The sequence below is a fragment of the Vulpes vulpes genome, chromosome 12 (assembly GCF_048418805.1).
Source record: "Vulpes vulpes isolate BD-2025 chromosome 12, VulVul3, whole genome shotgun sequence".
NCBI classification, from domain to species: domain Eukaryota; kingdom Metazoa; phylum Chordata; class Mammalia; order Carnivora; family Canidae; genus Vulpes; species Vulpes vulpes.
In genome coordinates, this window is record NC_132791.1 from 144634946 (window position 1) to 144661676 (window position 26731).

The following is a 26731-nucleotide window of genomic DNA, read 5'->3' on the forward strand; positions in this document are numbered from 1 at the left end:
ATTGTTAAAATTAATTCCACCTGTTTCTTTTTTATTTTTAAAAGTAGCTACAAGAAAATTTTAACTTATAGATGAGGCTCTCATTTGAGGTGTGTTTTATATTTCTATAGTGATCCTTCATATGCTGAATCCACAGTCCCCAGTTTCCTGCCAAATGTTCTCCCATCTTTGTCCCAGCTAACTCGTTCTTCTGGGGTCAGTTCTAGCATTACCTTTCAAGAGGTCTTCTGTGATCCCTCACCCATTCCCCTGATCTACTGGTTGACCCTGATCATTATTCCCCCAGCTGAATCTTAAACTCCTTAACACCTGAACGCCCTAATCAGACCCATTTTGTCCTTCTGCTGGTCTATGAGCTCAAGCACCTGAGGACTGCATTTGTCTTATTCACTTCCATATCCCTGGCATGCAGCACAGTGTCCAGTATTAAAGAGAGGCTTGAATATGTTTGTTGAAATAAATGAATGAATGAATAAATAAATAAAGTGGAGTTGCCTTCATTTACAAACACATATTTCTCTTCTCGATCGATGGCCTCAACCACAATTTCAGAAAGTTTATGATCTGCCATGATTAAGAAATTAACAGAGGAAACTGGAAAGGTTAATGTGGTTTTAACCCTTTGTCATATCTTTTCATATACTGTCTATCAGGTGATTTTCTTCTTAAAGAATACATGTGTTAACTGGAAGAAAGGTGTATTGGAATCATGGGTTGAAATGCTTAATCGAAGCAAAGGAAACATATGAGACTTTGCACAAAAGGAAGATACAGGGGATGTGAGAGAGAGGATGCTAAAAGCCCCCATGAAGGGCTTTAACACGACGCTGAGGCTGTTCATTACAGGGCAACACTTTCTACTTATTATTGCATTTATTGTTTTAACAATACCTAGGTGTTTTTGTTTTATTTCATAGATTAAATTGTACTTTTTGGCTTAAATATAGAAAGAATTTTTGTTTTAAAAATAGCTATGGCAAGAAATTATACAAAATATTTTTTAGGAAACAGAACTTTCAGAAGAAACCTTTTTAAGAGAAACCTGAAGTAGGTAAGAACCAGAACAAGAAAGCAAAGGTTTCCTTCATCTTCAACACATTCCCACACTCACATTCATATACACACACACACATTCACAAATACACCCACACTCATACCCCCCACACACACCTTCCACACACTCATACTCACTGCGATAGTCTGAATGTGTGTTTGTGTCCAAGATTCACATATATGTTGGAGTCCTAATGCCCAGTGTGATGGTATTAGGAGGTAAGGCCTCTGGGAGGTGATTAGATCATGAAGGGTGGAGGCTTAATGAATGGGATTAGGGCCCTTATAAGGAGCTCACTAGCCTCTTCTGCCACGTGAGGATACAATAAGAAGTCTGCAGCCCAGAAAAGGCCCCTCGTTGATGACACCTGGTCTTGGACTTCTAGCCTCCAGAACCGTGAGAAACCGATTCCTATTGTTTATAAGCCACCCAGTCTGTGGTATTTTGTTATAGCAGCCAAATGGTTTAAGGCACTTACCTACATGCACCCACACTGACATGTATATTTACATACCCACACTCATATTCTCACCCCACACACATATTAAAAACTCACACTCATTCACACACATTCACACTTATCCATTGTACTCACACACATCTACAATGCACTTGCACACACATCACTCACATACATGCATACTCACACACACATACTCACACTCACCTACATCCACACCTTGTTCCCTCAAGGTGTGCTGATTCCATTTAGCACCAATTACTCTCTTCTGATGTAAACATCCTACAAAAATGAAAGGACATCTCACATTTCCCCAGCTGCAGGAGAAACATGTCCCACTTTATTCATAGACTAATGGGGTTTTACTTGGTGCTAAGACCTGAAATCCCCCTCTCCGCAGTGGCAGGGTGTCCCTCTCATTGGGTTTCCCAGTATTGATCAAAGTGAAAACAAACAAAAAAAACCAACAAACCACCACACATACGTCTTTGCTTTCTTTCCTGAGGTCTGATTTGGGTCCTACCACAAAGCACCTGATCTGGCTGCAGTATTTCTTTCTAGTCTGACATTCAGATGAATCCCTATGTCATGGCACCATCCCAACAAATTCCCAAGCCTGCCTAAGAGTAGCATAAGAAATCCTCAGTTGGATGAGTGGGACAGGAAGGGTTCCAGACAGAAGGGCAGTGATTTCTGCCAGCAGCAAGCATCATAGTACCTGAAATCCTTTCTCTGGCATCACTCAGCTCCCTAGACCTGTATCTGTGTTTGTAACATGAGGTAGGACTGCATGCTGCTTACATTCCCTCTAGCTCTTGGGCTCTGTAGTTCTGTGGTCCAAAGCAGGCCTGCTTGTCTCAGTAGTTCTGGTCAGTCTTTCAATCTCACTGCCAGGTGAGTGGCCTACTTGAAGCCACTAAAGAAACCCAGGGTTTTGCAGGAAAAGACTTACTTCTCTATCAGGCCTGCAAAACTGAAGACTAGATCCAACACTCCTTAAGGAGATTCTCAGGCTGGACTCAGGAGATTCTAAGGTTTTGAAGATGCCCTGTCTTGATCACCGTCAGGTGCCAATTTGTAGAAGTTTCTAGTATTTACATTTTTAGGATCTTAAGCCAGTACTGGTCCAAAGCACTCATAATTCTGACTCTGCAAAAGGGAAAACTTTCTTTCTTTTTTTTTTTTTTAGAATTTTATTTATTGATTTGAGACAGAACGAGCGCTTGTGAGCAATCACACAAGTTGGAGGAGAGACAGAGGGATGAGGAGAGAATCCTCAAGCCGACTCCCCACTGAGCATGGAGTGCAATCCAGGGCTTGATCCCAGAATGCTGAGATTGTGACTTGAGTCAAAATCAAGAGTCAGCAGCTTAATTGAGAACCTTTCCCAGGTGCCCCAAAAGGGAAAATTTTCTAACAGTAAGAGATGCTCACCATAGCATGGATTGCTTACAAAGTGAGAATTCTCTCTGTCCCAGATGGTCCCACCAGAGGTATCCGTCTGTCCTGGCTGGAGTGGGAGCAATGTTTATGACAGGAAGGGTAGACTAGAAGAGAGTTAAAGTCTTTTTGAATTCCAAAACCTCACTTTAGAATTTAGGCTTTTCGAGGATTAGGGACAAGATTAAAATGAGAACCAGAGAAGAATTTGCATATGCACCTTGGCTGAGCCTTACCTGTGGCTAACAAATGTTTATTGGAATGAAAACAATATATTTTTTCAGATCACTGCTGAGGACATTTTGGGAGACGGAATCTTTATGGAAGGAGGAATTTTGGTTTTGACCAGTTGCTTACTTGTGAAAATGAAAACCAACAGCCAGGAACTAAGCTGGGTTCTTCTATAATATTCATAAATTATGGCTGCTCTAAATGTCTTGCTTTGAGAATTATCTTGCTCTTAAACAAGGCTTTATTTTAAAATAAATCTTAAGCTGCAGTTTTAGTTTCAAAGTGAAGAGCTTGATTATGACTCACTAAGCTATTTATAGTAGTCTCATACCAGACATTTTGTGTGCATGTGAGAGAGAAAGGAAAAGAGGGAGAAAGAGCTCATTTCTTGCCTGGCTCATTTCTTAAAACTGAAGAAGATTGCAGTTATCAAAATCTATCCTGCTAACCCCATCAGAGGACTTTATATTCATTTCTCTGACTGTTGGGGTTTCATGCTCATCAGCTTCATAATTGCAAAACTGTTGATTTACCCTTAACTGGAAGAGGTGTAATGAGAGGAATCCAGGCTTGGAGAAGAGGAGTACAGCTCACCTGAAAACCTTTTATTATGAGCATGTCAATCAGGAGTTCAATTCAAATAGTATTTTCTTTTCATAAAGATGAGTCACAATGTAGCAGAAAGAATTCTGGATGGGGTTTTAGTCTCAATTCTGCACTATGTAGCTGGGTGACTGTGGGAAGAACATCCTTCTCTCTCTGACCATTTTTCCATTTGTTAAATGGGGATACCTAGTACTTACCTCACAGGGTTTTTAAAGGATTAAGTGAAACAACCACACCAGATTTCAGCATTTTGTGAAACTCTCACATCCTGTAATAACATTAGGCCTCATCATTTTCTGGAAGGTTGTTCAAGTGACTACTGTTTTACTGCTATTCCTGAGGAAGAGCTGTTTTCCCTTCTGTTCATAATATTTTCTACTATTACTTGAGTTCTTGAGGCAGAGCAGCCTTCCTTCAGAGAGAGCCTACCCTCTCCCTTTTTGGTGACTATAGAAAATATATTTCTGAATATCCATATACACAGACTTCCCATCTTTAATTTCCCCAAAAAGTGAATAAGTAAAAGGTGGTATGGTCACTGCTGGGCAGTTTGTATGTAGGGGACATAAGGGTGGCGGGGAGGGACAAGAGCCCAAAGAAATGATGCAGTGGGGTCAGAGGATGGACATGCCTGGAGGTGGGAAGGGATGGAAGTGAATGAGGAAAAGACATAGCTGTGTGTGGGACAGAACTCAGAGCTCTCACCCTTCTTTGGCAAAGGTCAATGGCATTGAATCAAGTGTCAGGAGGATATTGGTGAGAAAATGAGCTCCAACCAAGTCTCTGAAGCCTCATATAAAGCCATTATGGAAATAAAACTTAATTTTTGGCCTTGAAACATTGTTCAAATATATAATTCTTTTTATATATCAACTATATCTCAATAAAAACAAAGACAAAAAACCACAACTAAGTATATAATTCTCTTAAATTTTACATTGACACTGAAGACTTACCTTCCAGAAAAGAGAAATCTGTTGTCTACTGTAATCAATGTGCTTTTTCATGTACCAGACATCTAATGTACCTGTAGGTTCTGTTTTGAAGGGGGAAAAAAAATATATATATATACACACACACACACACACACAGATATATATATATATATATGCACAATATAAGACCTTTCAAAGTCAATTACTTATTTAATAAACATTCTAGAAGAGTAGGATTTAGGACAATTTTAATTTTCTTTGTACCCCAGTATTGTTTTCTTTCTGTCAAACAGTGAACATGTATATTGTTGGTCATAGAAAAATCAAGGTTACTTAAAAACAAATTTTAAAAAATGATGAGGAGGAAATTAGATTCCTAACTTGCCCTTAAAATATGTATTAATAAAATAACTCAAAGAAGGTATGTGTGGTTATTTCTTTTTTGTTGGAATGCAGAAAAAATTCTCAGCAGAAATATAACCTAAATCACAAGGAGCACATTTTTTTGATCCTGTAAAAAAGGCAAAAAACAAATGATAATCTCTGTGTTCACATCTATTCCTGAACTTATCATGTTGTGGCATAATTATTTGGTTTTATGATCATTAGGTAATGATCTACTTGAAAGGAAAACCTATCTCACATATCTTAATATATCCTTCATACCTACACAGTGCCTAGAATGTAACAGGCTCTCGATAACTCTTTGTTAGGTGATGAATGAACAAATGGAAAATTCAGACAATATTAGCTACTTGATGCAAAAACACAGGCTGAACTGACAGAAGGAATGACCATCAATCTATAAGACAATGGTCAAATACGACCTACTTTAATTTGAAAAAGTCAATCAAATAGACTTGAAAAGAAACTGAATAATCAGCTCCTGTAAGAGAGAGTTTGTGTGCACGTGTAAGTGGGTGAAATAGTTTTATTTCTCCCATTATCAGATTTGTTTTGATTTATAGTCAGGGGTGGAATCTATAGAAGCAGCCACTGAAAACAGTGATAAATGTAACTTGTTTATCTCTGACACTTAGAGTGTATTGAGATGAGGCTACACAGAGGTTCCTTCTGGAGTGGCAAGTTCCACTTAACCAGATGTAAGTTTCCAGAACATTAAGTCTCACTGGGAAAGCAGAGGACAAGAAGTTAGGGAGAGGAGAAGAGAAGAGGGAAAGGAAGGGAGCACATGCACCCACACATAATATGTGCAGGTCCTATGGGGGCCCACTCACAGTTACATCCATGTTTTCCTCAACCTTGTGACATACACAGGTCAAGAGCAGTAGTTAAAGAGTGAGCGCCAGAGCAGGACTATATGGGCAAATCCCAGCTCTGCAATCTTGAACAAATGTTAACCATGTCCTTAAGCCAGTTTCCTCATCTGTTGAATGAGTGTCATAGTTCTCTGTTACATGGAGCTGTTGTGAGAATTAAATGAATAGAAGAATCCTGATCCATGGTAAGCACTCAGTAAATTTAGCTGTTGCTATTTTCTTCATTTGGAAAATGAAGTGCTGAGAACTAAAGGAGCTTGTTCAAGGCCCCAGAACTAAAAGTGGAGAAGCCAGGTTTTGAACACTAGTCTGTTTCATCCCAGAGCCCGAGCTCTTTGCTTTGCACTTTGCATTACCTGGCTCTGAGAAAGCTTAAAATTTCTCTACAACACTTCTACCCCCAACAAGTTCCCTTTCATGTTCTACTCTCTTCCTTTGTCACTTCCTTTTCCTGCCTCTCTCACCTTCTTCCCTGTTTTTTTTTTTTTCTAAATATTCACTTATTTTCTTCCCTTCTCTTCCCACTAGTGATAGCTTCTATGCTTGCAGTGAGGACCTAAGACATTCTGAAAATGCTTTCCATGCTGCTTCAGGATTATGAATAGTGACCCAGAAATCAAGACTATGACTTTTTTTTCCTGCTAGTCCAGATGCAAAAGGGAAAAAAGCATAAGCAAGAGAAGGAAAGGGGACCTGACCATTATCAACCACATACTATGTGCCAGAAAATATTTGGACACTTTAAAATACTGTACATTATCTTACTTAATCCTCACACAATGCAGGAAGTGCATGTGACTACACCTGCTTTAGAGCTGAGGACAAGGAGCCTGATGAAGGTTAAATGATCTACAGAACACGTGGAGCTGGTAAATGGTAAAGCCAGGGGCTGAGCCCAGGTTTCACTGTTTCCAAAGATCCTGCTCTTCTATTACAGTTCACTACATTGAGCAAAGATCTGAGCAAACTAGATTATCCAGACATTGATTACATAATCAGTATTTGGAAACTTGGGTGTGCTCAATGGCAAAGCCAGCTGACTTGTTAGTGCTAATGTCTCCAGTTAATTACATGTTGGTAAGAAATTTAAAGGAACATTCATTGCCTCATTAAAGATCTATAACCTACCAGATTACTACAGAGCTAAGAATTGAATTCTAGAATCACAGTCTCTTCAAAGGAAAAATTGCAAGTGAAACTGAAATTTTAATGGTGCCCACCTGCAGTGTTAGCCTCTATGGGAGAGAAATCATTAGTTGAATCTGTGTGAGTTTCAAAGCGTAAAATTTCATGACCAGGGGTGTCAAACACTGCTGCTTAAAAGCAACATAAGAGCTGATATTAAAGAGTATGTTTGATATTCAACTGACACAAAATCACTTGAAGTTCTAACCTCAGTGTTATCTAACAAAGGCAGGTAAAACTATTATATGTAGGCCAGAAAAGGAAAGTCAAAGGCCAATATCCAAGTGAATCCAAAGCAAGTGGGTACAAATTATTAAAAATACAAATATTGAGAAATGGAAGTCAGGTCTCCTGAGATGAAATTACCTCCTATATAATAAATGGGGAAACTATAGGGTTGGATAGAGTCACCAGTGTGGAAAAAAAAAAAAGCAAAGATACTAAATTAAGCAGGAGATTCGCCTAAATGACCTTGAGTGTGCTTTCAATTCTAAAAGCCCAAGATTCTGTGATTCTGTGCAACAGTACGTGTGGCAAACAAATCAGAGCCAACCAATGTGCTTCTGAAATGAGCATCCATATCTGAAGCCAAGGCAAGTGCAGGAACGTGGACAACAGCAACTGAATCGCAGGTGAAAAGCAATCCCTCAAAAAGAAGTTTTTGCAGGCAGTAAGGAGGAGTATAAAGATTTCCAAGAACAGTGAAAATGGAGAATTTAACACAAAGAGAATATGGAAAAGGTATTATCTTGGGAGGTTTCAGGCAGTGAACTAAATGAAACACACGAGAATTTTTTTGGTCCAAGTCATGCTCCCAGCATGGCAAGGCAGAGATAAGTTATTCACTGCCTTGGTTCCTTGATGTGCACTTTTTGGGGATGACACATTTATCTAAAATCTAGTTTTAAACAATTTGATTCAAACAGATCTTACAGGTATCTATTTGGTTAAACAAGTTTTACATTGAGACATTATGACCTGCTATGCCTGCATGGGAAGCCCTATACAGACTCCTACATTCCTCTTCCTTCTTGATTAATAATATTTAAAACTTGGTTCACTCTCTCTTTTCACCTTTTTCTGTCCACTCTTTTTAGTCATGATGTGAAGGGCCACCATCCATAGGTTGTTTCTGCCCTGGAGCTGGTACCGTCAATCCTTCCACCTATCTACTTCTAATGATATGTTTCTCTTCAGTTGCTGTTCTTGTTTCATACTTCACTGAGCAAAAGGAAGTAATCAGACAGGGATTCTCTCATCTTTCCACCATGAAAACCTCCAAATTTTTAATTAATTCCCAAACATAGCACCCCTACTTCCATCATATTTCAACCCCTTAACCTGAATGCTGGATCCCATTCTCTTGCTTTATCAAGGACTTCTCCCCCACTTCTCCTGTGTCATTAATTTCACCCTCTCTGCTGGGACTTTATCATTACCTTGAAAATATACTATATTTCCTCTGATCCTAAAAACAAAACCAGGCAAAGCATTTCCTGATACCTCATCCTGCTTCAGCTACTGCCCTGCATCTCTGCTCTCCTTCACAGAACTTCTTGAAGAGGTGAACCGTCACTGACCCTCACCTCACACTCACTCTCAACCTTTAGCACCTAAGAGTGTCTTCCCATCATTCTACTGACACTGTCTCTGGTTGGCAGTGAAGTTTGTGTTGCCAAATCTAATAGTTACTTCTTTATTTTTATGTTATTGGACTTCTCAGCAGCCTTTTCTATAGATGAAGACTCTCTCCTTTTTTTTTAAAAGAAACATAACCTTTTAGCATTTTTTTTAAAAAAAGATTTATTTATTTATTTGAGAGACAGCCAGGGAGGGGCATAGGGAAAGGGAAAGAATACCAAGCAGACTCTCTGATTAATGTGGAGCCTAATGTGAGGCTCAATCTCATGACCCTGAGATAATGACCTGACTGGAAATCAAATGTCAGACACTGAAGCAACTGAGCCACCCAGGCAACGCAACTTTTTAACATTTTTAATATCCAGGTCACAAGTGAAGACCTTGTTTCTCAACAGAAGCATGAATGTTTTGCCTATACTAAAATTAATGGAGGCATTGTGCCAGAGTGGTAATGGGAAAAAAGCAAGTTACATATACAGTATATAATTTTAATTAAGCTCAAAAACAACCAAAACCAATAACTGTTTAAAGATAGATACATTTCTGAAAGCTATGAGAAAAGTACTGATAAATGTACAGGATAATAGTTACCTCTGGGGAGGCATGACAAGGGTAAGAATATATTGGTAATTTTATAGTATTTAAGTTGAATGGTGTGTTCATAACTGTTCATTTTGTTGTTATCCTTTGTAAGTAGAAAGTAGCTTAAACTAGGATAATCATAGTGGCAACAGAAGGAATGAACAGATTTTGAATATGTTTAGGAGAGTCAAGTGCTGATATAGGGAAATGGGGGGAAAGGAGAATGTTTTTAAAAGAGAATTTAAGGAAAATTTCTCAATTTTTGACTTCAGTAAGTAGGAAGATGGTGACAGTGTTTACTGAAATAGAAAATATTGAAACTGAAGTATTTTAGAGACATTTTGTTTTGGAGAAAAAAAGTTCTTGTCTAGGCTATGCGGGGTTCAGAATGCTTGTTGATATCTTGGTGAAGATATGGAACAGGATACCGGAGCACAAATTCTGGATAAGGTCATCTCAGAAAAGAAGGAAGCCCTGGGTAAAGCCATAAGGACTGATACTGAGAAGAGAAAAATTACCAGCAATTCTGGCCAATAGAGCAGAATAAAATCCAGGAATATGAGATTTCACAGAATTCAAAAGAATCTAGTACTTCAAGGAGGAAATAGCTCCCTTCTACTGCAATGATCATGGAAACCATATGTTCCAGGTAAGGGAAGGCCACAAGATTCTCTTGAAACTGTGAATTTCTTCTTGGTATTGTATCCTCCAGGAATCTTCCCCTAATGTTTCAATATAGATGATAAGCCCCTGAGTCTGAGGATCTGATTGTTTTTCACTGTATCCCAGCACCTGGCATAGTTCTTGATACACACTTTCCTCTAAGATCCTCCAGAGGAGCATATTTTTTCATCTGTTTTTGTTTGGAAGGCTTCATGGAAAGCATTTCTTCCTATTGGGATAATCACCATCTTATCAAATAATTGAGCCCAGACATTGACTTCTTCCAGGATAAGGATTGGGCTTAGAGGGCACCAAAAGAAGAAAGGAGAGCAGGGCCTGTCATTGGATTTCAAACCTAACATTTTCCTTCTAATGAAAATGTTTGCATGTAAGTCTCTTTTGAAGGCTAAGAATCTTTCATTCTCATTTTCTTAAGCCTTAGGCAGAAAGACACAAATATGATATTTTCAAGTTTTGCTAGCTTAGGAGTCAGCAAATTCTGGCCTGAGGGCCAAATCTGCTCCCTATTTTGGTACAGCCTGTAGACTAACAGTGGTTTTTACATTTTTAAATGGCTGAAAACAGATAAAAGAATATTTTTTCATGATATATGAAAATTACAAAAAATTCAAATTTCAGTGTCCATAAATAAGGGTTTATTGGAACACAGTTTGTCTATGTATTTATATACTATCAATGGCTGCTTGCACACTAGAATAGGAAATTTTAGTACTTATGATAGAGATATGGTCTGCAAAGCAGACAATATTTACTGTCTGGACCTTTACAGAAAATGTTTGCTGACCCGCGAGCTAGATTGCCATGAAGTACTTGCTAACTAAAATGGTAAAATAACCTCTAGTATTTAATTGGCCTCCTCAGAGCCAGGTAACTGAGGGGTGCAGAGCAAAGAGCTTGGGCTATGTGATTAACAGACAGACCAGTGTTCAAAACCTGGCTTCTCTGCTTACTCGTTCTAGAACCTTGAACAAGCTCCTTCAGCTCTCAGAACTTCATTTTCCAAATGAAGAAACAACTAAATTTACTGAGCACTTACCATGGGTCAGTGTTTTTCTATTCATTTAAATTAACCCATTTTAGCAATATTTCAGAGTTATGAATGAATGAATGAATGAATTGTCTAGTCTCTCAATGTGAGAAGAGGTGGCTACAACTGGTCTGCATCCTCTTTGGGGGTCTCTAACCAATCACCCATGCCATCACCTATGATGGGGGAGGATTACTCTTTTACTGCTTCGGCATAAGTTTGAGGATGTAGCATTTCTTTTATTAAATTGTCCATAAACATGTAAATAAGACTTTAAAAATGGGGAATGAACAGACAGAACACCTAATTCATACTACAGCTCTAAGAAATGGCTTGTTCATCTTTATTTTGGAGTCTCCTCCCGGGTGTTCTGAGTGGTGAGGGAATCAACTTCCCCCAATACCTGGGCATATTCTCAGGCATGTCTGGGTGCCATGCAGCCCAAACTCAAGAATGTTTTTCCACTACAGTCAAAATATGGTTACTCAGTTCCCAGTATCTTGCTTCTGACAGATATCAAAGAAGGGGCTGTCCTCCTAAACAGAGGAAAGCAGTTTGTTCCTTCCTACTCCATACTTAGAGGCCATTTAAAAAGTGTTTTTCATGGAGGACCATGACAGGAGTTGAATCTAATGACATAGGAAAGGGCCATATGGAGTAAATAAAGCCCTCATTCTCTGCTGACATGATCTAAATAACTGTGCCCAATCCACCAGGAGATAACATTGCTCTCAGTTTTGAGCAGCAAAGGCTACAAAGAGCTCTATTGTAAGGTCATTCACAGTTTTAAAAACTAAAAAAAAAAAAAAAAAAAAAAAACCTAAAAAAAAAGCTTACTAGTAATTTTTTTTAAATGCCAAGTTACATATGAGTACGCATTCAAGGGTTGTAAAGGAAGAAGTGCTAAAAAAAATTCACACCTTTTTGGCTGACATCAGTTGGTGTTTCATAAAGAAACTGATGACAGAAACAGCGGTAAGGGGCAAAAACCATGCCACTCAAAGTAAGAGGGAAGAGGTCTTGCATCAACCCACAGAAAGATCAAACACAGACAAGGGAGATGCAGACATTGAAAGGAAGCCCACAGAGCTTGGTAAAGGTGGTGTCTCAGAGGATGGGTTTCCTCACAAACGCCTGTGAGTACTCTGAATGAGCCAGTTCCTTGGTTCAATTCATAACTGTCCATGAGTTCACAACCCTAATTAGTACTGCACTCATTGTTACGATAGTGGTTTATCTTAGGGGCTATGAGAAAGTTATTGTCCTACCTTGAAGTCTTTTCAAGTCAAGAGATAGACACTTAAAAAAAAAAAAAACTTTTTCACACATCTCCAAACCGGTCGTTATTAAATGTTAGTAAGAATGACAAGAATTCACAAGCTCAGAGCTTCCCTGGTTTATAGATTTAAGCCTCATGTGACAGAACCTGAAAACTTCTCAGCTTATTTATTTACTACCTTGGCCTTGGACATAAAATATGGCCCACTTTCAAATATTTTATCTGTAGACATATACACAAAATCTAATCCATGAAGTATTTAAAGAAACACATTACTTTGACTATGTATAATAAAAGAATAAAAAGAGTAAGCTCTGGATTATAAAAATGACAAATATTGAAACAGAGAGCAAGTGGCTCAACATTAGTTTAAGAGATTTGTATGATAAAATGAGAAGGAATAAATTATAATGTATTGGATGGATTTATTTTAAAATATTTTTTAAAAATAAAGAAATGCAGTTAATATAAGAAAGGAAGAATATACAATTATTCTATAACATATATTAGATATTATATCTTATTAATAGGCCCTTGGGTCCTTGAAAGTCAGTCATTGGGTATCACTGATAAGTGTCATCAGCAGTCAAAGTCCATTAGCAGCTCACAGAAAATGAATGTAACTTATTATGAGACTAATAGGCACATATATCTGTAAGTTTTATAAATAAATATTTAGATTTTCTTACATTAATACTTCAAAATAGTCACATAATAAAACAATGGATTATACTACAATAATTTTTCTTCTGAACTAAATTTATAGATTAAGAAACATTATAGTATGTCACTAAATGAGTGCTTTTAAAAATTAATATTCAGATGGCTACTTCTTGTGTATCCAAAGATTTGCTAATATTGACACAGAGTTCATATGGGTAATTTTGTTCCAATAAAATGTTTGGTTATACCTTAGTAAGTTGTCTTCCCTATAATTGTCAGAAAGAAAAGCCCATCAGACTGAGAACTATATTTGACATCCTTTCCGTAGCTATAAGCAGTCTGGTGGCCATCATTTGAGCAGTAAGTATCAAAGGCATGATGCAGTGCAGTGCCATAATATTTGGAGGAGAGATGATTGCTGGATGTTAAATTTTATTTAAAATGTTATATCTCCAGAGTCTACCTTCTTTCAAGCTTTTAATTTTCATAGAATCCAAAAGGTAAAATGTATCAAGTTTTAACTATAAAGGAATAAAATTACTGGTAATGGTTTTGTGGAATGAGAGAGTTCCTAAGATAGGAAGTGAAATAGAAATAAAGTTATAATCAAACATTACTGAAGCATCAACTTGCAACCAACACGACAACATGTGGCAAGCAGGAGTAGGACTTACCTAATGTTAAAAATTTCCTAGCAATATAAACACTTCACCCTGGACAATTACAGTACTTAAACTAATGTAAAAATTAGTTTGTTAATTAATGTACTCATTTACTTGTTAGTTAATGCTAATGTTAGTAAGAGTACATTTACTTGTTAGCAATACACTCGTTTACTAGTTAGTTATTGGTACTGAACTTGTTGATTCAGTACCAGTATTTTAGAGATCCTGATCCAAAGAAATCCCTGTATCTTCCTCTCCCCCTCCTACCTCTCCTTCCACTCCTCTCACTCTCCTCTTTAAAATACATACCTTCTTCTGGTGTTTGTGTTCTCAACGATTCACTCCAATCACTCCAAATACCTTTATGTAGGTGTAGCTTAGAGGAAATCTGAAATTCATACTCTGTAAATGGTTTCAGATCCAGTAAATCATATCTTCCTTTGGCATTTGTAGCATGTACCTTGAATCAGATAAAATTTTTAAGGTGGTCTATTAATATTAAATTAAAGGATTTTGACACACATAGGTAAGAAACGAGTAGATAACTTATTCCTTTCTATTTTTTGAGATCTGTCATTCATTGAGAAGAAAGATCAATGACAGGGTTACTGAACACATGACATTATCTGAATCAGCTTTTCAATAAAAACAAACTCTGGGGACTAAGAACTCATCTCTAAAGGCCCCAAGAGAGATCCTAAAACAAGCTGAAAAATGAGTAAAGGCTTAAAAAATACCAATTTTCAAAAAAAAAATTACCAATTTTCAGAAAAGCCTTGGAGAATTTTCTAGAGATTATTTTTATTTGGTCACAAATACAATGTGTAAATGTTTTAACATAGACATAGAACTGGCCTCAAAAAGAAAACTTTAATTGTATTAAAAAATTAATTACTATAATTCTCCTGAGTTTCAGCTATATGTGAAACTTATTTTTTTGCTATTATAAGCCACTATGTTTTACAAATATACTAGCAGAAATTATAATCTTAAAATTTAATTGTAAAAAAAATTGATGTCTAATATTAGATCAAAGTGTGGGTCTTTATCTTTGGAATATTCAATTCCATATAAGCCTCTATGCACATTCCCTAATACTCCTCTTTCTAATATGTTAAAAAACTACTAAAAAGTAATGCAGAGGGAGGGGTAGCATAGCAAGGTGAAACGAATCCTTTACTAGAAATAAATTGCAGAAAATTAATATTTTAATATTAATATTAAATATTACAATGTATTAATTAACATTAATATTTCAGGTTTATAGAAGCCTGTGGCTTAAAAAATTTCAGAATCAATGATCAAAATTCAAGATATTTCTTAATAAACAAAAGTGTATATGTCTATCTGATCTATCTCAAGTGTGTACTTTTGGACTAACTATTCTTAAATCACATACATTGATGGCATGAAAGACAGAGATCTGTGCAGTGATATTAAGAGCCCCTCCCTAGTTTTCCCCTTAACTCTAAAAACCATTACCATTTTCCAGGACTTGCTGCTGTTGGGGCGATATCTGAGTCGATTAAGCAACACCAGCCCCTCATCTCTCCACTGAAGGATACATTTGTTCACAGAAGCATTTACACATTTGATTCTGATGTCCCATGGAGGGAGAGGCCTCACTGGTAATCAGGACAAAGAAAAAGAGTGTGATTCAGGCTCCCAATCAGAAATAACATTTATTTTTACATGAGCTAGAAAGAATTGAACAAAATGCATTTCTAAGATATGTGACCACCAAAGTTGGTAAAATATATAAAAGAGAAACCCCTGGCTTTTACAGAGAAGAAAAAGTTTGATTTACTACTAAGTAATTTAAATAATTCTCCTTAACCTACCCTCATTTTTACCAAATAAATTACTTCCAACATTAGTAATAGTGTCAACTGCACTTAATCCAACGTATAAAGAAAACCAATGTGCCAAACCTGAGAGTTCTGATGGCTGAGAAGGCAGAGGTGGCTAGTAGTGAATCACCTCTCAGAGAAGAAATGCTAGCAGGAAAAATACAGAAGGGAGAGAGGAGCAGAGGAAAAGAATAAGAGGAATATTCTTTCTAGGAGGAATAGTCAATGTAAAGAAATGGAACAGAAGTTGGGGAGAAGTATGACAGGAGACGGTATAGTAAATGTCTATGTCCAGACTCATAGCAGTATGTGTGCAAAGAGGTGTTGTGGGAAGAAAGAAGAGACACACACAGTGAAAGGCCAGAACTTAAGGCAGGCCAGAAGCCCAATCCTACCTGGGATGCTCAGAACTTGAGGATGCTTGAGATTGGTGTCTGATTCAACTGGGCTAATTATATTTGCTCAGAAATGTGCCAGAACTGGTTCACTCCAACTTCCAAGGTGATGAGAGGAATGGAAGTAGGTATTCTCAAAGCAAGATGCATTTGTACCTTGACACACCCTATTGATAGTTGGCACCTCTGCTCTGGCCCAGCAGGCCCACATGTAGCCTATCTCAGAGCAGTGGCATTAACTGTAGAGGTAAGAAGATGCCTCTGCTGAGAAGTGCTTACACTGAACTTCATGAATAACCTTGCAGGACACTTTCCTCAGTTGAATGGTATCACTGGCAGCTCGTGCCTCCAGGGGACTGGGTTCTTTTTTCTCCAACAGGGAGAATAATGCTGACTATTCCATTTGTATGATCATCTCTATAAAGCTCTAGGATTTGCACCCTTTTCCTTGCATCAAAGTAATATCTATTCTTTGTGCCACTGTCCCTCTTGAAACAATCACACATAGAATATTCGAGTGATTTTAAAGATAATGTTCATGTACCAATGCACGACACCTACAAAAAGTGGAATAAAATGTACCTATATCCAAGAAGGTAAATGTGGATGGGAGTGAAGAAGCACTTCCAAGGCTATTGATAGCAGTAACCTGGGCTGTGTAGCTGGATTCAGGCAATTCAGGTGTTAGGTTGACTCCAAGGTCCAAATGGTCACAATAATGATCATTACATTGCTTCCACCAAGTTAAATTTTTTGGTCCATTTAACCTGTAAATAAAAGATAATTGTGTTTAGCATGATACTTTATGAGCTACTTGCTCCTTCTATTACAGAAGAATAGAATAACCAAATATTTAAAATTCTAGACATTTTGTTAAGGTCAGTCTTATTACTAGAGGATACACTATGGAAATATTTGTATTATATGTTCATAAATAGGACCATATTTTCTCCCTTCTCTCCTTTTTTTCCCCCTCTACCCTTTTTTGGTAGGATTTGATGTTCATATAGCTAAGTAGCCATACATATACTGCCTAAATTCCCAAAACCCTGGCTAGCATCCTGTCTCCTCAGGGCAGATCTAATTGTTATACAAAGGACCCATGGCCATCGAGGCATTTTCTGTACAGAGTGCCAGCTTCTAGTACAGACTGGAACCCTGGGCTCCACTTCCTTTCCCTCATTTCCTGCTCACTTAGGCATAGTGCAAACAAGCTGGATCTCTGGATGAGATTATGGGATCAACTCCAGGGAACAGGCTCTCCCAAACTCTCCTTTGTGTGGACTTTCAGGTTAGGCAAAGGTGCTTTAAAAAGAAACTCCTCCAAAGCTAATGGAAAGCTACCACAAGGATGAATCTATTTATATATTATGAACCCAAGAGTCTGCAACCGCAAAACAGAGAAGGGATATAATGCAGCCAGTTTAACTCTATTAGAGCAAGGAAGAACATCCATATCATGGGCCTTGGATGCCCTGAAGAGAATTCCAAGTTATATCTCAGACCCAAGACCTCAGTTCACACTTCAGATGAAATGATAGAACTTTTTCTTTTTAAGTACCTAATTATCTAGAGGTGTCTATTGCTTCTTCTCTCTGGTAAAAATAAAACTATTAGATATTTCTAAGTGTAGTCTAAGATAATACCTACAAAACAGCTGCAAAAATACAATCTCTCACTCACTGTAAAGTATATGCAGTATATAGATGGGTGTCTCGTCCTCTGTCCCAGATGCAGGTCACAGTCCCATGTGCTCCCTTCTGTATACAAGATAAGTTTTGAGGTTGTTCTGGAACAACTTTAAAAAGAAAGTGCAAAGCACATTTGATATCACAATTGCATTATTATTATTTGGCAATAAAATAACAATACTTCCCCTACGTCTAGATTCTGTCAAGTTCAAATTTGCTTCCAAGGCATGACATCTTCTAATAACAACAGTGAATATGGATCAAACACTACGTGCCCAGTCCTATGCGTTACATGAGGTTTTTCTCAATTAGACATTGGAGCAGCTCCATCACTATTATCCTCAATTTACCAAAGAGAAAACTAAGACTTAGAGGTTCAGTATCTTGTCCCCAATTACAAAACTGTGAAGTGACAGAGTCAGAGCTCCGGCCCAGGCATGGCTGACTTGAGTCCAAGCCTTTTACTACCACATTCCACCATTGTCCCTGACAACTGAACATCCAGTGCTAGATCTATTACCACTGGTGATGATGAGCTTACTGATTTAGAGTCCATTCAAATATTAGATATCTCTAAAGATTAGGGTCACTTTCTTTCCATAGGCCTGATATTTACAGCCAATTCCACCCACTGGCCCTAAGCATGTCCTTCTAGGCTGTACCAGAAAAATCTAATTTCTGCAGCATCACTTGGAACACTTCATAAACATTTATGAACTAATTCTTTATGTACATGGACACTGAGTACCTCTCATGGGCTGGGCATAGTGCTAAACATGGATATACAAAGGTGGACAAGGCAGGCAAAGTCCCTTTACCAAAAGTGTATATTTGTAAATTAAGCCATTTTATAGTCAAAGGTAAACCCAAAGCTATGAGTTTCTCAGATTACATGGAGGTAAGAGAAAATATTCTGTTATTCATTCATCTCATTCTACTCTAATACTGAGACTCACATGTAAGAGATGCTTCCTTTGGGTGAGATTAAACAAGTATGCTACTAAAGCCCCAGATGTTGTCTACACCAAAAAAAAAAAAGAAGAAAAAAAAGCTGTAATTGATGGAACAAATGACTTTTTTTTTTGGTCCTTAGCCAACATCACAAACCTGGACACAATTGCCCACTCTATGGTAGTGGGCAGGTTAACTTTTCACAGGTTCAGTTTCCTCATCTATAAACTGCATATGATAATATGTAGCTCATATGGTTTTGTTTAGTGGAATAATAAATTTTCATTTTCTGAAAGAACAGAATTTTTCATATACATATGAAATATGTTTATCTTATATTGAAATACATATGAAATATATATATATACACACACACATATATACACACACACATACTCTGTATACACTGTATACAGTTCCCCAGGAAAGGGTACAGAGAAGGAAATATTTTGAGCCTAGTTAGGTTTATATATATATATATATATATATATATATATATATATATACACTGTATAATATCTGTATACATAACTACTTATGACTGATCCACTTAGACTACTACATTAACTTCTTACTTTCTGTACTTTTTGTTTATCTCAGAGCCAACACAAAACTGTCTGGTTTTTCTATGAGTTTTCTTGTTACTAATATAATTCCAAACTCTCAAGCCAGTTATCTGAATCACTGTTCAACATATTAAAATGCTATTTCATTTTCCTGAGACCTCTTTCTTGGGGCCTTGGGAACTGCCCAATAAGATAGGTTTGCCTCTGTGCCTGGTACACAGCTGTTACTGCCAGTCCTTAATATTATGGAAATTCCTTCACTTTCCAGTGTTAGATTTCTTGTTTCTTAAATCCAATTCTTTCTTCTCCCCTGATTTAATTATTTGTGTTGGTGGGGTATATCCTCCAGTAGTTCCCTGGAAACAGGTACGGGGAAGAAATATTTTGAACATAATTAAAAATGTCTTTATTCTACCCTCACACGTGACTGATACTTTGGCTGAGTATTGAATTCTGAATTGAAAAGAATTTTCATCCAGGATTTTGGAGGCTCTGTTGTCTTCTACATTCTAGGGTGTTATTGAAAAACCTGATGCTGTTCTGATTCTTTTTTTTAAGATTTTTATTTATTTATTCATCGAGACAGAGAGAGAGAGAGAGAGAGAGAGAGAGAGAGAGAGAGAGACAGGCAGAGACACAGGCAGAGGGAGAAGCAGGCATCATACAGAGAGCCTGACATGGGACTCGATCCAGGGTCTCCAGGATCACGCCCTGGGCTACAGGCAGCGCTAAACCGCTGTGCTGCCCGCTGTTCTGATTCTTGAACCATTGTTTTTAATTTTTAGAAGACTGTAGAATCTTTTCTTTGTTCCCACTATTCTTTCTCAGTTCAGCTGAGATTTCCCAGAAAAGGATGTTCTAACTTGAGTAGAGGAGGGTACAGGACTGAAGGGAGCTGAACGTCAATGTTCCTTTAATCCCTGTTTTCCAGCATGGTACTACCAATCTCAGCTGAACTGGTTGGAAATAGTTTAGTGATCCTTTAATGCTAAGCCTCCAGTCTTATGCCAAAGTAGTGGAGAATCAATGTTTAGCTACATGGAATTGGGAAAGAGATCTGAGAATATGTTTTTCAAATAGATTTTCAATTAAAATAGCTCATTTTTAGTCCCATTCTTACTCTCACTCCCAGAAGGTCATGTTATCACCAATTTCTGAGTCGTTCTGGTTGGGAGGTTCTACATTCAATCATGTTGCATCATGATGTTTCTCACTGCCAGCTGCTGCCTGAGCCAATTATCACTGGTCTACCTACTTTCTAGCTTCCAAAAGTTTGTTGATATGTCTCCCCTCCGATTCCTTTTGTCCTTTAGGATTTATACCTCTAGAAAACTTTCTTTACTGCATCTTGACAGATTTCAATCTTGACAGATTAATTTCATGGGGGATCAATGTAAATACATGTTTTCAAACCACCATCATTACCTTAACCCTTCATAGGGTCTTTTGATGACCAAATGAGATATAGAGCGTGTGGCCCCTTTAAGTAATGAAAACATTTCTCACTCATACCTTTACTCCTAAAAGTTTGCAGAGACTCTCATTTTAAAGAGTACAGAGGCACCTGGATGGCTCAGTGGATGAGTCTGCCTTTGACTCAGGTTGTGATCCTGGGGTCCTGGGATTGAGTCCTGTAACAGGCTCTCCACAGGGAGCCTGCTTCTCCCTCTGCCTATGCTTCTGCCTCTCTCTGTGTCTCATGAATAAATACATAAAATCTTAAAAGAGCACAGCTTTTATTCAAAAATCAAGTCAACTTTCCCAACATGAGGTCCCCATACCATGAAATCAAGGTGTCTACTTCAATCCAGGACTTGTTTTTGGCAGAGACAACCTGTCCCAGGGGAAACAAAACTTCATTCTCTTCAATATAAGTATATAATAACTGACACCAAAAAAAAAAAAAGGATAGAAATCAAAGACTCTGAAAGTTAAAATAGCTTGCGATATAACAAACTGTTATAAGTATTATGGTTGTTAATATTTTGGGGTGTTTTAGAGAGCACAATGAGGAGAGGGACAAAGGAAGAGGGAGAGAGACTCCCAAGCAGGCTCCACATGGAGCCCGATGTGGGGCTCAATCCCATGACCCCAAGATCATGACCTGAGCCAAAATCAAGATCTGGATGCCCAAATGACTGAGCCACCCAGGTGCCCCATGGCTGCTATTGTTTTTAAAAGCCCTACTTACTATGGGAAATTACATTGTCTTAGAAAAACAACTTTCAGAAATATCAGCAATCAAGCATATATTGAAAACAACCAAGCAAGGATCCACTGTCTTTCATTTATTGCCTTGATTTTCTTACTAGTTTGTGGACCAATCCTGTGAGCTTAAGCTAGAGCACTGATTGCTTAGTTACTACACAACTTGAAATGAGGTCTTGGTGGCAGAGCAGCCCAAGCCTAGGAAGGTGCTGGGGAGAAAAGGCTAAATTACCCATTTCCAGTTCTGAAAAACCAGCCAGCTTTATGATAGCATTCTCAGGATATACAATGGCACTTATGGACACCACTTATCATAAAAAGGAAGAGGGGCTGTTTACTCCCTCACTAGATAGGAATAAGTTTACTATACTAGATGAAACCAAAATTCATTGTGTCTTTTCTTGGAATGACTAGCCATTATCAGAAATAAGTGTTGCTTCCAGTCAGTCCTTCACCTCAAAGTGCTAAACTTGCTCAAAAAGCAGCCATTTAATGGTGTGGTTACCATTTGAGAACACTGTATAAGCAACATTCCAGCAGTACCACCCAACTGAGCTGTACCATAACAGATCCTCTTAACCATCTCCCTAGGTCTTCTGATGCTGCAAACTGTCACGAATGCATCTGCATACTCTAGATGAAAAAAAATTTTTTAAGTAGGCTGCACATCCAATGCAGAGCCCAATGTGGGGCTTGAACTCATGACCCTGAGATTAAAACCTGAGCCTATATCAAGAGTTAACACTTAACCAATTGAGCCACTCAGGTGCCCCACTGGGTGGAAAACTTTAAAAGTGAAAAGGGGTTGCAGCACTCTAACACACCTGAGAAAAGGTAGGAAATAGAATGGGATGGCTAAGGGCATGTGCAAGGATACTGACTTCCAAGGCCTAATATGTAGAAAACATCAGCAGAACCGTGAACACCTGCAACTGGACATCACAGGACTGGGAATATCTAATAAAAATACATAATATTTATCTACTAAGATGGTAAATTACGTGGGTATAACATTCAGGTGTTCTGAGGACAAAAGAGGTGAGGACCAATGGTGCTTTTTAGATAAATTTTCATTCGTTTATCACTTTCTTGTAGTTTCTTTTAAGGGAAATGGACTCACCTACCTAACATGATGCACACAGGAAGAAGAGTCAAGCTGGATGAAACTTCCACCCTAGAGCTTATCACCTCAGCTCCTTCTTCGTGTTTCGTATGAGATTAAGTACTATGCATACCAGGTGTCATCTAATCACTACAACCATCTTATGAAGTAGATGTTAGTATCTTCATAACACAGAGAAAGAAACTGGGGCTCAGAGAATTGAAACTGCCTAACAGTACACTGTTAGGTCACAGGGCTGGGCTTCAAAGCCCACATTCCTTTTAGGACATCCCTGGCAGGCAGAGCTGAGAGTACATGATCCATAAGTGGTATAAATAAGAGGCTACAACTGGGAGAGGAGGCCTGGACCTGGTTTCTGTCTCATTAGCCTCCACTGATTCTTTGGCTGTTTGTTTGGTGTTCTGCTCAGTGCTTCTGGTGGCTCTCCAGCAAGATTGCTCAGCACCAACCATATTCTTATAGGTTACAGAAAAGTGGTTTCCAACTTTCCTGAAAAGAGTCTCATTGAGCTCTGTATCAGTGTCTTCATGTCAGGGGCTCTGACAATCCTGACATCTTGGTCAGTCAGCCTGCTGTAGCAATTCCTCCTACTCTCCCCACTCCAGAGGTTCTCTGGAACCATGGGGGCACAGAGTGTCCTGGGATGACTCAGAGCCCCTGCATGCTCACTGGCTTGCCTGGCTGGGCCTTCAAGTCTACAGGTTTAGGCTGCTGGCTACAAGCTTTAGGCAGGTGGACTGCTGGCTCACTCTGGGCACTGTGGTTCATGCCATAGATATCGACTCTGATGTCTTAATTCTTACGTCCAGCAGCTGCCTGGAAAGACCAGCAGTGTAAGCCGGCATGGAGGAGAGTTGATCCCTGATGGGTGCACTTTGACCAATGATAGTTGAATTCTTCTTTCCTTGTCATTGTATTCCCATATGTTTTTATTCTGGGAATGTTCCTAGCAACCAAGCAACCAGCTATATTTTCTGTTGATGGCATGAGCATATCAGTTCTGCCTCATAGAGCTTTCTAGAAAACTCAGGAAAAGACAGTGTGCCAAGAGTTCTTTCTTAACTTCTGCTAAGTATGATAACCAGTGGTCAGGAGTGAAAGTGGATGTAAGGATTAAATTAGGGAAAAAAGTGCTCAGCCTTGTATGAAGTCCAACCTGGACTTCATAAGTCAAAAAATGTATCTCTTTCTTCTTTTTAGGATATTGTAGCTTTGAACAAATTCTCACAAATCTAGAAGGCATGAAGATTCAGCTCCAGAGATTCTCCTTCCTGCCACTAGAGTCTAAGCACAATAGGTTCTTGCTCTTAATGGGCACACACACACACACACACACACACACACAAACAACTGGTTGGGGGCAGGGCAGAGAGAGAGAACACTTCTAAATGAGATCCCAATTCTATTGATTTCTGGATTTCTCACATTGAGGTACTCATTTTGCTATTAAGATAAAATATATTCATGTGGCAGGAGAAGAAAGAACACTACCCTATATTTGGACTTCTGTCTAACACATGACAAATACCAAAAGATGACTAGTTTTTAAAAAGTTCAGAATGGAATGCTCACCACCAACTGAGATCTCTGCCCCACATATTCGTAATTCCTTGTTTTTGCTACAGGCCAATTTGCATAGAAACACTGTTGTACCCAGAGGAAGACCTGTGACTTGAGAACTGAGGAAGTGACCATGCAGAAAATTGATTCTTCTGTTAAATTTGTAGAGGATTAACGTGTTAAAACTGGGATATTGTGAGCAGCCTTGTTCGGGCTTCAAAGAACATGAAATATTGACAGCTGATCCAAGTGAAATTACATGAGAAGGCTCCACAGTCACATCTCCTCTCTTGCATGCATCTGCAATAAGACACAAGTCAGCACATAAGAAACCCATTTCAAAATGGTGGGTTTGCGTTATTATCAAGAGCAGGATAAAATTAATCCCAACAAATTGTGGAAAAATAAATAACCCACATTGCTCTGGGTGTATTGGTGATGCACAATGAGAACAGAAGGCACACACATTAAAGTCTAACTGTATTTTAATTAAAAGATGCATCGTTCTCAAATCAGTAAGACTAAAAGTGCTGAGAAAATAGGGTTGGAAGACATTCAGGAACAGAGCACCAGGAGAAAACCAATCTCTCTTATATGCAAATTATTCACCAAATTATTGAAAAGTACTTCCTACATTAATCACATTTGCTTCCATCCCCATTTCTGATTTATAAGACTTATTTCAATACACAGACCAAAAAGGAAACATACAAAACAAACGACAGTTTAAAAGGTTATTACATACTCCTAGGGGTCGATTTAGGAATAATACTTTCTCTTGCTATATTAGTGGTATAAAGTATGTATGATCTATAACATAATTTTATAACAAAAGAAAATATTCAGTAGCTCTGGTATATTTGTGGTTGGCATCAAGGATGAAAATGCCACACTTTGGTATTCCTTCAAGATGCAAGACCCTGGGCTAGATGAACCATAACCCAATATAGCTAATATGACATTACATGAATGTATCCTTCTTTTTAAAAAAGTTTGTTTGCTTGTTTAATTAATTAATTAATTGCCAGATACCATACCATATTAAACTCATTAAAAGAGAGTTACTCTCTAGGAGTTTTTATATAAATAAATATGACAACTATTCAGAAATGAACAAGTTTTGGTGGTACTGCCAATGAAAGAATCTCAGAACTATAGATTTGCCCTGAGTTTTCAGATGTGATAGAAAGCCTCCACTGAACGTCTTTTTTTTTTTTTGTAATTACAAGATTGCTTTAATTAACTACCCTAAACAGGAATTAGTTAAAAAGTTATTTAAATCAAATAAAGGAAATGCTAAAAATTCATTTTTAATAAAAAATTCTTTTTTATTTCCAGAACTAAAACTAAGCCCCTCTCCCTCTCTCTTTTTCTCCTCTCCCATTCTATTCTATGTTTTTCCCCTGCTTCTTTGAATTTCATTGATTGTAATGAGTTAGAAAGTAAAAAAGTAAGCTCCCATAAAGAAAAGGCAAGGAAAATGTCAGCCGTTATTATTTTTAGCATAGTTGGATTCACCCACCAATATCCTCTGTTAAAAAGCACTATCATTTTTCATTTTAGTAAAACATTCATTCATAATTCCAGTTTTGTGGTTACCTAGCCACTTTTTAAAGAGAAATTACATGATTGGACTTGTACATTAATCAGCATAAATTAAATAAAATGCATTGTAGTTATAGATAATGGAACCAGACTTACCCATTTAAAATGAGAGAAGATTGACTACAAAAGACTACCAGAACGATTCCCACAAATACATTATTTCATCTGTAACTGATAATTTAAACCACAAATCCTTCCACAGATTCAATTATAGAAATATCTTACCTATATTTGCTTTAACCAACAATAACACAATGATAAAAATAAGTGCCAATGAGCATCCTCCAACTGTATGTGCCATGAACAGTCAACTCTGGAATATACCTCTGTATTTTCCTTGTAAAAGAAGACAAATTTATCCATGTTAAATACATTCAGAAAATACCAGAACCAACATCATCCAGAAGGGCTTAAAATGCCCCTTTAATTTCTCTATATTGTTAAGATTTTTTTTAAATGAAGTATACCTTTAAAACTAGTAAATTAAAAATCTTAGCCAGTTCTAACCCCCATTCACTTAAGCTTCTTGGAGTCAGCAAAGGGTGAGAGAAGAGACATGGCCTTTGGTGTCCTTTAGAACTGGGTTTAAGAACTTTGAGACTGTGGGGTGCCTGAGTGGCTCAGGCCTTTAAGGTTGAGCATCTGCCTCTGGATTTTGGCTCAGGTCATGATCTCAGGGTTATGAGACTGAGCCCCGTGTTGGGTGTGGAGCCTGCTTAAGATTCTCTCTCTTCCTCTCCCTCTGCCCCATCCCTAAAAAAATAAAATAAAATAATAAAAATAAAAAAGAACTTTGAGACTGTGGGCAAGGTACTTAACCTTCTGAGTCTCAGTTGCAAACAAAATTTTTTTTCTTCCAGACAGGGCTACGTTATCATACTCAAGCGTAAGTGTTGAATCCCTAGAGTAATGAGAATTTCTGATCTATTTGCGTGGTTCTAGAAGTAACAGGAGATTAAACAGCAGTCCATGGGGCACCTGGGTGGCTCAGTTGGTTAAGCATCTGCCTTTGGCTCAGGTCATGATTCCAGGATCCTGAGATGGAGCCCC

The 26731-nt window shown here is 38.0% G+C and overlaps 1 protein-coding gene across 10 annotated transcripts in view; it reads right to left on the reverse strand.

The window, feature by feature from the left end:
- The window catches only part of IL12RB2 (interleukin 12 receptor subunit beta 2), a 71715-nt gene that overhangs the window by 34213 nt on the left and 10771 nt on the right, over window positions 1–26731 (reverse strand). For all 10 annotated transcript variants that reach the window (XM_072730588.1, XM_072730582.1, XM_072730591.1 and 7 more), the window contains 7 exons: window positions 25907–26017; window positions 24089–24376; window positions 17661–17775; window positions 16560–16744; window positions 15215–15357; window positions 14042–14192; window positions 4748–4827 (listed from right to left, as the gene is read on the reverse strand). In XM_072730588.1, coding sequence (XP_072586689.1) covers window positions 4748–4827; window positions 14042–14192; window positions 15215–15357; window positions 16560–16744; window positions 17661–17775; window positions 24089–24376; window positions 25907–25982 — 1038 coding nt within the window. In that variant the 5' untranslated portion in view covers window positions 25983–26017. The remainder of the gene's footprint in view (window positions 1–4747; window positions 4828–14041; window positions 14193–15214; window positions 15358–16559; window positions 16745–17660; window positions 17776–24088; window positions 24377–25906; window positions 26018–26731) is intronic.